Source organism: Aphelocoma coerulescens, chromosome 8 (assembly GCF_041296385.1).
Source record: "Aphelocoma coerulescens isolate FSJ_1873_10779 chromosome 8, UR_Acoe_1.0, whole genome shotgun sequence".
Classification (NCBI taxonomy): Eukaryota; Metazoa; Chordata; class Aves; order Passeriformes; family Corvidae; genus Aphelocoma; species Aphelocoma coerulescens.
This window is the reverse complement of record NC_091022.1, coordinates 22,748,687-22,762,730: the sequence shown is the minus strand read 5'-3', so window position 1 is coordinate 22,762,730 and position 14,044 is coordinate 22,748,687. Positions and strand designations below refer to the sequence as shown.

General features: G+C 41.5%; 1 protein-coding gene across 13 annotated transcripts in view; it reads right to left on the bottom strand.

The window, feature by feature from the left end:
* The window catches only part of ST3GAL3 (ST3 beta-galactoside alpha-2,3-sialyltransferase 3), a 192,506-nt gene that overhangs the window by 66,264 nt on the left and 112,198 nt on the right, over positions 1–14,044 (bottom strand). For all 13 annotated transcript variants that reach the window (XM_069023173.1, XM_069023171.1, XM_069023179.1 and 10 more), the window contains one exon: positions 4,453–4,547. In XM_069023173.1, the coding sequence (XP_068879274.1) occupies positions 4,453–4,547 (95 nt within the window). The remainder of the gene's footprint in view (positions 1–4,452; positions 4,548–14,044) is intronic.

Genomic DNA, 14,044 nt, shown 5'->3' with positions numbered 1-14,044 from the left:
GAAGAAATGTCAATTTAGATTTTAAAAAAATCTCTATGCAACTCTTCTAAGAGCCCGAGATTGCTGCAGTCTCCTTGCTCTTCACTGAAAAATATTGCAACAACAGACTTGGTGGGTGCTGGGAAAGAATTCCTGGCAAATTAGAGCCTTGCAAATGGTGAAACATGGGAAGCACTCCAACATCCTAGTTAACACCAAAACAATAGCCTTGGGACACCGGAGGGTGCTCAGCAGCTGGAGCTGTCCCCCACAGGAGTCCTTGACATTTGTAGCTTTTAGAGTTACAGCTTCTTGTTACAGTTTGATCTTCTTGACAATTCTGAAAGTTGACCAATTTATCGTGTTCCACATTTTGGCTATAAACACACCGGTAAACACACTGGCAGCAGGGCATGGGCCCACAGGGTCCTACTCGAGTCCATACTACTAAAGTGTTAGCACAGTCCCAGATGTGCTCACCAGGGCCAACAAACATCCTCCTCTACAATTCTCACGCATTCACAGGCTAATACAGGCCACTGACCTTTCTTGATAGGAAGCCTGGACATAGCCACTCTATTTTTGTGGGGGGCAGGGAGTTAATCTGTTTGAACAATGAGCTCAACAGCGTTCATGACCACAGGACAACCACTTTATTTATTAATAGAGACAGAGTCATCGTTTCCAACCACTTAGAGTGGCCAACCCCATTTCCAGACTCTGTCAAGTCCCACAGTAGGAAACAACAAGTTTGATATGGCAGACAGTCTCATTTTTCAAAAGTAAGTGCAGTCAAACATGACACTGGCCTGTTTGTCAACATGGACATTCTTCCTTCAGAAAAATCTTGATCCAGATTCTGAAATACAATCTCATGGGTTCACAGCCAGCTGCAGAAGTCACTGGGCAAAACCTAGAGCCACTGTTACATGAATGGCTGAACTAGATACTGGTAGCGACCATTCATGGTGTAAAAACATAATCACACCTCTTCATACCTATTATTTTCCCTATTCTCTGCACACAGAGGAAGCCAGAATTTCCACAAGGGCTGCAGACATCTGTGATGAATGCTACAATAGCTTCAACCTGCTGGATCAGTTCCAACACTCTTGACAGCTCTCAACTCTGCTTTTGTCCAAGGTTGCTGGGCATTGTGATCAAGTAATTAGGACCAATCCTTGGCCCAGATCTTTGGTGAACAGAGTCAACAACTACAATATATCAATATATACTAAAACTCTGCCCATTTAAGACAGGTTAATAAAAAGGTAAAACAGCTGCTCTTAAGTTCTTCTTAATCTATTTCTAATACCTTGTTGAGGACCTTCAGACCCACCTTTAAAAGAGAGTTTGCACAAGACTTTCTACCACATGCCTCATCTCACAAAGCCCTGCTCATAAAGCAGCAGGGTTGCCACCTGCTTATTCTGTGCCTCTTTCATAGCATACAAGTAATCACTAAGGCTGTTAACTGACAATAGCAGCAGTTTCCCATCCAACACAGGATGTGCAGTATTCCTACTGTGATAGTCCATTTCAGAGCCAGCAGCATTTGGGGGAAAGTCTAAAAACTTTCATATTCAGGACCATATTCACCTTGAGGGCTTCTACACACAAATGCCAAGAATGGAGCACTCTGTCCATAAAACCTCCTTGCCCGGGCTAATGGCCAAATGAGAAAATAACCACTGGAGTAAAGGAGTGAGAACTCTTTCACAAAGAAGCACTGTTAAACTTTCTATGTTGTACTGAGTACTTCTAAGCATCTGGAGATAGGAAAACTGTCTTTACAATCAGATTCTCATTGAAGAAAATGAAAATCTCTGATGGACTGTGTCAAAATGATCAGCATACTGCCTTCTCCTTGAGATGATAATCTTTAAAGAGCAGTAGTCCTGCCCTGAAAATTTCTGAGCCATTTCTACTCTTTTACATGTAATTTATAGAGATGTGTTATTCCAAATTACTGCAGCCCAGTAAACAATGCTCCTCAAAAACTGCTTTCCCCTAAATATTGCAAGACTCATTCTTGCAATCCTGGAACTGTCCTTTCTTAGACCAGTAAACACAAAGAGATGGATAAAAAAGGACTTCATTCAGCTTTTTTTCAGAGACAAGGCAAAGCAAAACTTAGGTAAGCATAGAAGCTTTAACAAGAGAAAGCAGAAATGGTGGATTAGGTTCCAAGCTGCTAAGAATCCCTTGATTTCATAACTGTAGCACTTTCAAGCTACCACAGATTAGTTTCTAGAAGTTCCTTGGAACATGCAGCATTACTGAAAGTGAGCTCATCCTGTAGCTATTATTCACACACACAAAAAAAGCAAACCCAATAAAATCAAAAAACCCCAAATAAACAAAAAGCCATTTTGCACTTGGAATAGATCGCAGTGACTTAAAAACAGCAGGTGATATTCACTACAGTTCTCAGTAAGGTCTTCCCATTACCATCTCAGCTGCAGTTGGTGTCTATGAACACCAACCACCTTTCCCAGTGTGATGCACCTCAGAAATCCCAGCTGAAGGTGTCATGGGGCTGCCTAACACACAGAGCAGAACTCCTGCCCCATCTGTTTCAACACAGCCATGTCTCTCTACACTTTCTCAGCCGCCCTGACTACTCCTTTTCCCATGCACATCCCAGCTTTGAGAGTCTTCATCTTGCACCAGCACATGACTGAGCTCCATGCTGCCTGCCTGGATCATTTGTTTGGATACCATTAGATTGCCCTGACTGAAAGCCCTAATGAGGTGCTGATCCCATCATCTAATCAGTCGTCTGAGCCGAAATGCATCCCATGGGACAGCCAGAAAAGACTGATGCAAGAATTCCAAGTGATGTGTAACATGAAAGGGTGCCATTCGCATCGCTAGGACTCACAGCCTGTCAGCACGGCCATTAGAAATCCGGGGCTACACGGATTTTAATTCAACCCTCCCACACACACAACTTGTTCCAGACTGAAACTTGGCACAAAGTTCAATCCCAGGAGGGTGTTAAAAAAATAACCTATTCAACGGTTTCTGTCCCATGGCTTCAGCTCACAGCCATTTAAATAATGGCAATTTCTCATTTCTCTTTTTAACTGAGGAAATCCAATATAAAACACCAGATTTACATAACATTGCAGTGGTGATACAAGCTGGCAACAAACCCAGAGAGAAGGCTGCCAGAGCTGTTCTGTCATTCTCTCTTGGTGAATTTCTCCATTTGGATTCAGTTTAACGGAATGATTTTTATTAGGTCTAGCTGACATCGTGTGTAACCTGCAGATCCCACCTCCACGCTGGCCAGGCACCTTGCCCTAGTTTTGTACACCTTGTGTGCTGGTTTAGAAGGAGACAAGCCCTCCTGTGGTCACAATAGCCTCCCACTTGCGCTGCCACTGTTAATTCTTCGCTGCAAACTCTGCTGGCTGATTTAGAGGACAGTAATTAGCTTCCTATTGAGCTGCAAAAGACTGACTGGACAAGGAATGGACAAAACAAAGAAGGGAACTGATGCAAGCCAAAAGCAATTTGTCAGTAGAGCCTTTGATTTGATCAGAGATTGTTCCCACAACTACCACACCTGCTTCCAGGGAGAGACAGAGCCAAGCCTTCTGTGGCATCAGTTCTTTCTCCACCAGGTATTTCAATTCCTACAGGACTACCTGTAATCTTGAGTTTGTCAGTGGAAAAAAGAATCTTGAAAGTTGATTCAATGCCACAAAAACTTCTTAAATACACAGGAACTCAGAAAATCTGCAGCAAATCACTACAGTGAGCACAAGCCTTCTGCTCCACCACCACTCAGACAGAGAGGGTGTGATAGCAAATGTGGGATAGGTAGGAGCTTGTCACCCCAAAATAAATCATCTGCTGGGTGGGCTACTAGCTCCCATCTCATCCACCAACCACCACTCCTGCTTTCCCACAGCACACCTGAGACACAGCCCCTGCTGCCCAGCTGGGGACAGCGCATATTACAAATTATCATCAAAGCATCTGAACATACTTTTCTTATTTGTCATAGGAGTCAATAAGTAGCCCAACTTCTATGACAAGAAAATGAAGGTTGGTATCAGCAGTTGAGCCCAAGGCATCTTTCCTGTTCTTTAGAGAATTACTGACTTAAAGGTACTTCAAAGCAGTTTGAGCTCTCTGCTGCTGTCACCAAAGCTGCTACAAGATCCTCTGGCAGCCAGTGTCAAAATGCTTCTTCTAGAATGTGGTCGTTGGTCTAAATTGCCATTGTTGCACTGACTCTCCTCGTGTACTAAAGCATCTTCCCTATGGCCAGCCTCTGAGGTCCACAGTCCAGCTGTAAACACCCTTCTGCATTTCTGAGAACTGGATTTACAATAATTCTCTCAAACAGGGGAAGTAAACAGAGTCCAAAGGATCACCTGAGTTTTCAAAACAGAAAAGAAAATGGGGCAAGCATCTGCAGAACCACCTTCTTCTCCAACAGCTGCAGTTTTCTCATACCTTGTCCTTTAATTCCAAAGGGGGGTACAAAGTCCCTGATACGTGCCCATTTCCTGAAGGAATCATCCAAGAACATTGGTGCCGGCTTCGAGAACCTGAGAAAACCAAAACAAGAAAGAGATTAACTCCTGAACTGGGAAGGATAAACTTCTGCAGGAATGTTGAGAGAATCCATACCTAAGTGCTGATTCTACACTGCCACTGGCAACAGAGTAATGTAGAAGATTTTTCTTTTACCCAAAGATGACTGCAGTGAAACAAACCTGTCAGAATTTATGCCACAAGGACACTCAAATCACTCAAGTCGTGAACCTACCAATCACTTCCACTCAACAATTTAGAACTGCCCCACTACTGTTTGGCTATTAATTTAGCTACAATAAGTTGTAAATTGCAAGCAGGGTTTAGGCAGTTTCACTTCCAGCTTTGTGAGCCCAAGCCAGTTTATGTGCTGTCTGTGTGAGTGTGTGAGGAGCCTGGTTTGGCCTAACTCATGTGCACATACACAGCAGCTACCACCACAGAGGCAAGAAAGAAAACAGTTCAGAGGATCATGAAGCAGCTCATAGTTTACAGAGAATGGAAATGGAAATTCAGTGCCTTCTTCTGCATTCATTAACATATAAATGATTCAAGAGAGGTTCCTGCCAAATCAAACAGCTATGGTCCATCCAGAATCCCTTACAAATGAGAGACCTAGTCCTTCTTAACCATGTCATTATGGAAATACATTATCCTAATTATACCCTGAACACACAAACACAACAGCTAGTAAAAATTTGTCTCTTCTAGAAACAATTACTACAGTGGTCAGAGAAAAGGAAACAATTAGCAAATATAGAAATACTAACTTCCATATGGGACCACTTCTGAGTGTATATATATACTAGAAAGTATGCTAATACTATTAGAAATCTGTTCATTCAATCATATCAAAACAGTAGCAGGAGTGTTCTAGATCAAAATCCATCCCACCATGAAAAGGAATGTACTGCGTGTTCAGAGTCAGAGAGAACACCTCCACTACAGAGCAAGGTACATGCTCCTGAAATAAATCCAGCTTGGCCAACCTACACATAGGAGCAGGACAGATGTAACCCATGGGTTTAGCTCTTCCTTCAGGCTGTTTCTGTACTCAGTGTGCAACTCTTACAGCAATCAGATAACCTTTGGACTTGACTAACTGATTTAAGATAAACTCATCTACACTATGCCACAGACAGGTACAGAGCAACAATTTCAAATAGCAGCACAGTGAGGGAAGGATGGAATGAAATCTAAATTATAAACTGATCAAAGTGAAGTCCTATCATAGATGCAAGGTAAATCACAGGTTGCAGGAATCTCTGGAAATGGGAAAGAGACCAAGAGAATTTAACAAAACAAGAAGACTCAAATTCACCCATGCATACTGCTTCACATCCACTCATGCAATCTTTAATAAGATCATCTATAACCATAAAAGCAAGATGCACAAATGACACGGCTGATCTAGAAGGAAAGGAATGTTTTTCCAGAGCTGAGAATACAAAAGCATATATATAACTTTATCTGGGAAAAGGTGGGGGAGATATGTTAGCTATATAAGAGCTTCTAAAGCTCTTAAGTAAAAAAACCCCACTGGCTTATTTAAAAACGAATAAAGAACAATACAGTATTAACTGTAACACATTTACTCTGAAAATATCCTAAAAACTTCAATAATCTGACAAATTAGTTCAATGTTTTCTCACACATCGTGGTGCACCAAAATATAATTATTATGTTTCCCTGGGGGGGTGTCCAGGGACTTATCTCCACCTCCTTCCAACAACAACAGGAATCTTTGCAGGACTGTCATGCAATGCAAGAGCTTTTATAAGCTGCAGGGCTACAGCATAGATGTTCATAGCCCTTCCTTTACAGCCACCCCTTGAACTCTCAGCAGAAGCCACATCCCACGGAGTGGTCCCATTCTCCCCATGCAGCAGCTGCAGTGAGGGATGACAGCGTTGCCTGGGGCTCCCCAGCACCTTGGGGCTGCTCTGTAAGGTCAGCAAGCTGCTCTCGTTGCTGCTGTGACATGCAGTCTCCAGGAAAAACCTGGATGCTTCAGAAAATGCTTATATGAGCAGGTTTTATTCTCTTCTCAAGAAACAAGAGGACTCAAGAGGTGCATTGTAAATAAAAACCTCTACCAGCTCAGTTCACCTGTTCTGAAGCACTGCATGAGAAAGAACATACAGGCCATAAGGTCAGGCCTAACTCAGAAGCTGGTGTTACTCATACATGCAAGTAACTGGCCTGTTTGCAAGTGATACACCTGGAAAAGACAATTTACAGTAGTCTGATGTGGAGTAAGGAGCGCCTCTCCCTAATGCAGATTCCCCTTTACAAGGTGCCTGGTAAAACCAGGAGGGAAGTCAGATCCTCCTAGGACTCTCTGGATCCCAGGGGAGTTCCCAAAATCAGCTGAAGCTCAAGGCATGACTCATCTATGGTATCCCTTCTGCATGTGGCAACCAGGGCACCAAAGTGATGCCAAAGGAAGGGTGAAATGACCATTGGCCTTTTTATTGCATTTGCTACAAGTAAATTTAAATTTAAATTAGGGATTTTTCTAGCAAAGAACACAGTAGCCTTAGACTAGTTAGTATTATTTGGTAATATTTAATACTCCTGTATACAGGGTGAGGGAAATGGACTTTTAATTCATACTTTTGCTTCACTGAAGAAGGAGGAACAGTTTTAGGAAATATTATGTCCACATGGGAAAAAAGGGAGCAAGTTAGAGGATATTTTGCTCCCATAAATCTTGAAAGTAATTCTGTTTTGGAAATATTAAGAAATTATGAATGCTGTAAGCTCATGCGCTTTGCCACCTCAATAAATCCGAGCAAGTCAGAACTGATGTCCAGCAGTGACAGGAAAATGCTGTCTGCCAGACTCTCCAGGAGCATGGCTGTTCTATCTCAGCTCTGAACTGCATCTGGCATATTCCAGGACCCTTCAGGAAACATAGGGATTTGCCTCAAGCAGGCCATGGGAATGCTCTCTGCAGAGCACCTAAAATACATTCCAAGGAATGCATGGGAGTCTGTCAAACAGAAAAAGCAAACGTTTCTGAATGATGTTAAAACTCTGCATGTACTGAGCAGCTCGGTATGGGATGCTGCATTTTGCCTGTCACAGCTGCTGAAAGGCAGGTTGGCTTCAGTGGCAACCACAGCTCCAGACCCAAAACAGGCTTGTGCTCCTTTGGAAAATGGTGCAGAAAGCGACAGTTCAGATTTTTCAGATTTAAATTTTCCCCTCTATGCCCCCCAAATTCCAGAACAGACATAATGCAATCTCATTGCATGTGATAGCCTGAAAAGATGAGGAATTTGGCTGCTTGTGGCACGCACTTATGACCTGTGTAATTTGATAGGGAAATGCCAAGCATGTACAATCTCTAGTTTGAATGGCATACCCTGCTAAAACACAAATGACATCTAAATGGACTAAATGCTTGATATGATAATTGTGAGGTACAAAACAAATCTCTCCCACTTCTCAAGTTTGAATTCCTCACACAAAGACATTAATAAAATCTCTAACAATTTGTCACCATGCACAGCGAAAGGAAGAGAGAGTTCTGCCAGAAACAGTTCTTAAACAGGAATCTATAATCACACAAAAATGTGATATATATTTGTGCCTACAGAACTCTGGCTTATGTGATGAAACATTACATTTCCAGTTTTTTCCTCCCTGACAAGAAGAGTTGTGACCCCAAAACATTTCTGAAGGCTAAACTAGCCTGCCAGAGGCTCCCCAGCCAAGTTTACCGGCCATTCCATTTTGTCCCTGATACTTAGATCCCTTCACAGCTACTCCTCTTTGATGAGCACTGAGGTATTCAGCATAAGCAGCACTGACTTCCCAAAGCATCTTACAGTCCCTATGCAAGGTAGCTATGGGACAATATTGCACATTGAATCTTAACTAGAATCTGCTCCCTACTCCTTATCTCCTGCTTTCCAGGCAATTAATAGATAAACGTGTAAAAGAGAATAATCTACATCTGAGAGAAAGTAAAATAAATAAACTGATTGATGTGTCTTTGGCTTTAACGAGGAGGGACTAAGGAAAGGTCAAGTTCCTGAATGAGTAAAGGAGAAGACCGCACCACATTCCTGAGAAACCACGACACTAAGGAAAGGCAGACTGGCAGCCACTAAGCTCCACTCTGAGCTTATATTTCAGGTATTCCCTTTTTTTAAACATCCTCCTTTAAGCTGACCTGCGCTTCTGTTCATTCTTTTTAATTAAGGAGAATCAGGAGTGCTGGAAAACTGAAAGCTGAAAGAAAAAAGCCCAAACAGTGCTAGAACATAATGCTGTGCAGAACCTGCACACTGCATTTGTAAAGGGGCAGGAACAGCTTTTTTATCTTTTTTTAAACCACATAAATAAATGACTTATTTGTTCTGGCATGACTTCTATCTTCTGTTTGCTGATGATCAAAAGCATCCATGGTTAGACAGAAGGCACAAAATCTACCAATGTTATTAATTAAATACAAACTGAAGCCTTTGAGCGCTGAGTCATTAGCCCTGACACAGGCATTTATGGAAATACAGAGAGAAAATCTAAACTAACCTTTTCCTTTTTCCCTACTGAGACCTAGATGTGTGCTGTCTCCCTTGCCTCCCTTCCCTGGGGAGCAGCGTGGTGTGATAGCATAGGAATGAGGAGGTTTGTGAGGTCCCGATTTCACATTTCTTATTGACATTAATCCTCTGTCAAAAATCCAAGCAGCTCAAAGATTCCTCAAGCAGCTGAAAAATTTAAGAAACTGCATTAATAAGGATTAACCCCGTCCTACAACCAACATACTACTTTTCCTATATCAGCAAACACACCCCCCAAAAAAGATGGCTGCAAGAAGAATAGCTTTAACAGCAGAGATCAGGCCAAAAATTAAGTTTGCCTTAACAAACTGCAGAATTCTAAAATAAAATAACATAGTAAAGACCACTTAGCACTGAAAAATGGTTGGTCAGAGCACCCTACCAGTGCCATTTGAGACCACCTAATTCTTTTGCAAGAGAGTGTGAGCCACAGAACCCCACCCACCTTCTCCCATGCTCTTTGTGCCTACAGACCCTTGAGTGGATCTGCAGTTGTACCTTTCAGGCTGCAAAGGCCTCAGCTACTTGGCCACTTCCCATACAGATGCCACTGAACTATGCAGCAGTACAACAGTGCTCTGGAGTAAATGTCACAGCAACTCCAAAAAGATGACTTTGAACAGGCTTTAATCCATAAGCAAAGGAAGGGGCAGGTAAAATCAACTGAACCAAAACCTCACAAACCATGTAGCAGTTATTCCAGTTATCCCTGCCTCCTTCCCTGGGAATAGCTGCTCCGTACCTTTGAGGCACTCTGGAACATCTTCAGCCTTCTTGCCCTCTGCTCTCCATCACCTAGTAGATTGTTTAAACTCATCAGTGCAGACATTTTCCCACTGCCTGCTCACTGCTCTATTTAGAGCTGGACCAGCTGCTCCAAGATATATCTTAAAAGGTCTCCATCCTCTGCACTGTGGTTCATACACAAAACATTGTTACACTCTTGTAGAAAAGATAAACATCCTATCATGAATGAAAAATGTAACTATCACAGCTGTAAAACCTGCTAAATACTCTACTTTATTCAAGATCAGAAAGCATCAACTCAAGAACCATGTCCAATTCTGGGCCTCAGGCAAAAAACATGAACAAACTGAAAAAAAGGCCATAGGAAAGCTCTGAAAAAGATCTAAGGTCTAGAAAACATGATGTCTGAGGAAAGGTAGAATAAAAAAATTACTTTGTTTAGTCTAGAAAAAACTGGAAGAGGACATGATAAGCCATTAAATATTACAAGGCTGCTGCAAAAGGGAAAGACAGAATCTCTACATCCCTGGTAAAGAGAAGTAGTAACACCGGTCCTAAAAGGCAGCAAAGAAAACTTCATCATTAAAAAAGTGTTTCTTATGCTTGGGATTATTACACATTGAAATCTACTGTTGGACATGGGTTACAGAACTCACATCAACTACACCAGTTTCTGATTTGATTGTATTATTTTTATCAAGTGTGTATCTATTAAATACCAGTTAGCCATAGCTGTGCCTACTTTTAAGAGGGAAAATCAAATAGATGATCTTTTAAAGTTCTGCACAGGTCTATTTCATCTAAAAGCACTTTCATACTGGGCTAACATTGCTAGGAGGTGACGAAGTAGCCAAGCTACAGTCTGCTGTCGCTGGGAATCAAGAGCTGCCCTTCAGACTCCTTGCACTTCTCAAGTATTTCTCTTCATATATGGTAATCAAATTTCAGTGCAAACATCACTGTAGATAAGCAGCACATGGATTTTGCAGCCTGCTGCCTGCCAAGAGTGCTTTCTGTTTGTACCCCGCACCTTTGTGATAAACAGGAAGACACGTAAAGTTTAACCTTTCTGCAGTCATTAATGTCTTGGGCTTACGGCACTAGCAAGGCACAGAATCAAAGAATGATTTAATATCAGCTCAGTCCCTCCTGCTCACTGACTGTGTTCTGACGTGCATGAAGTCCAACAAAGTGTCCCGAGCAGCTTACCTATATAATGCAATTAGTCATGGGGACTGGAAAAGTTTTGAGATAAACTAAATATTAAAGACAGAAAGAAATCCATTTGCCTTCTCTGATGAAATCCTCACACTTTCCTACTGATTCTCCAAACATTTCAGACAAAAACCACACATGCACACACAAAAAATAACAAGAAACTTGGTTTAAAGGTTGGCTTCCTCTTGGAGAAAAAAAAAAGCTATAAAATTCAGACCAGGCAGAAACTTTGTCCTGACCTGCCTCATGGAGCAGCTTATAAGACAACACGCAAAATTTGTCATTGTTCACAGAACTCCCTAATACCAAAACACAATTATGCCAGGGTGAAAAGCTAACTTCTCAACAACGCAGGGTTCTGTTAGTTTAAAAACCAGTCTTCTAACATCATTTCAATGTCATAGCTTGTTTCTCGTGTGTTATTGTCAATGATGCAAGATTGAATTACAGCTCATTTTTCCTACAAAAAGCCAGGTGAGGGGTTCAAGAACTCTGAGGGAGCACTGAGCCAAATAGATGAGATTATGTGGTATTTGGAAACATGATGAAGGTGAGCGAAAGCAGACTGCAATTACTGCCTGAGTTTCCAAAGCCTTCTGTACAAATAAAAAATGAGAAGAAAGAGCTCCCATGGAAAATGCCAGCCAGCAACTCTGCCAGTTGGCCAAACTTTAGAACAATTATGTTCCTGTTAATATTCCACTGAATCAGGAAGGGGATTGTGCTTTCTAATGAGCATAAATTGGAGAGTAGTCATGTGGGTTAACTGCTGCTGTGCGACACTGCACCCCCAAAAGGCAGGGTATCTGGGGTATCTCTTGTTTTCTGGTGAAGATCTAACACGTTCAAGAAGACTGCAGATTATGGGCACAGTTCCCAACATGGACCTGTTGTCTTTCATCATACTAATTAACCAGTCTGTTAAACGCAGTGACTGAACATTACTTTTATAAAGCCAACTTAATGTTCTCTTTATCCTTCTTGCAGAGAGAAGTTAATCCCTGTCATTGCCACCCAGTGCTCATTCTTGCCACTACTGGCCATAAGGCTGCCAGTAGCTTTATGATGGAGCACAACAAATTGCACTTCACTGTTTCAAGAGCCTCCGATCTCATTTTCTCCTACCACATTATTTAATGTATATGCCTATCTTGAGGTCATCCTACTGTATCAGACCAATTTTCGGATTTCAAATCATTGGAGTGAACAGTAAAATTTGGAGTGGCCTTCATACAAGTAATTATATCACTGCAGAAGGATCCTGGAACACTCAACGTTGTGAAGAAACTGGTATATATGTAGGGAACGGGACAGTGATGAAAAAGAGCCTTCCACTATCAGCTAAGCCAAAAATGCACATGTTGCTTAGCACAGCCAAGCACAGAACAGATGTGACTTCTGTGTTGATGTACAGCATAGGGGATGTGGCACAGAAGGGAAAGAGCTGTTGAAGCTAATGAACAACTAAGCACAAAATGAGTATGACTTGATCCTGATACAACCAGCTAAAGACAAAAATAAGGTCACCAATGTTTAGAAAAATCCAGAACAGCCTTGTTCAGGAAGCTAATGAAGACAGGAAAGCACAAAACAAATTGCTTGCTGTGAAGCTTGGTCATTTTATGAAAGGGGTTGTATGATTTGATGTCTGCATAGAAAGAGGACTTGACTTCATAATTCATGCAGTTTCTGAATGCCTGATGTTCCTTCCCTTCTGGCCTGTTGCTCTTCTCCAGGTCAAAAATCTGCTTGGGGCAAAAGTTCCCTGCATAAGTCTTACTGGAGTGAGGATGCTGGTAGAAGAAATGTCAATGTTTCAAGCATTGTAACTGAAAAAGATGGGTTGATCTGAGTGAAAAGAGTCTTAATTTTTTCAAGGCTCATACACTTCTGGAATGACCAATGCCATTTTAGAACCTAGACAGAAAATTCCTATTAACACGATATGGAAAACATTAACTGTTGTGAAATACACATTATGGCATTAACAGAAGTCTTGTGAGCTCTTCTGATTTTCTTACATGTAGAGCAATATTCTGAAAAGTTCTATAGGACACAGTTCCTCATATCACACTCCTGGGACAATCTCAGCCTTCACGTTAAAAAAGTCTCACAGCAAATAAAAAAATATTTTTCTAGACTTATAGTTGGAACTGAGACCTCAATAACTAATAAATGCTCAGAAATGAGAAAGAATAAAAAGAAACCATTATTTTTCAACTGCATGCATTTTCTGTCCTGACTCATTATTACTGACTATTTGCAGGTTGCAACTCTCATCAGTGCAACTCCCTACAGTGACTTTAAGGTGATCCACAGAAGGTTTCCCCAATGAAAATGCAGGCAAGGGACAAGCCTACAGACACAAACAGGAAATGAGAGGAAAACAGTAAAAGTGAGGGAAAAAAAGTCTGCAGAAGCTATTGCTCCAATAGCTGTCTACAGCACACAAGACTGGCAGATAATTAAATGCAAAGAAACAAATACAAGAAGGGAATCTTCTTTGCACACCACAAACTGATGCTCAAAGACAATTATACAGATAGTCCACTGTGATGTTTCTTACAATTTTTTGTCAGTTATTTTCAAAAGATTTTTTTTTTTAAAAGTTATTACAATGTGGCTTTCATGCGAAAAACTGCCATAGCAATGACTGTATCAAATCAATGCTGCAGCTTATTTGGGGAAACAGGAAGATACGAACTAGAAACAAGAACAAAATTTGCGGTGGAAACAAGAAGGGACTAAAAGCATAGGAGGTGATGGGCAAGCATGGGAGATGCTGGGCAAGTACAGTTCTCCCCAAACACTTTGAAATTGGACAATTGTGGTTGGAATCTTGTTCCGGTTTGGTCAAATCTAGAAGTACATCCTCTGAGAGAAGGCAGGCTATAACCACCCCTCCCCCACCAGGTTCAGGAAAAATAAATTTTCCTCGAAGGAAAGTGAAAGAGATAAAAACTATTTATTTA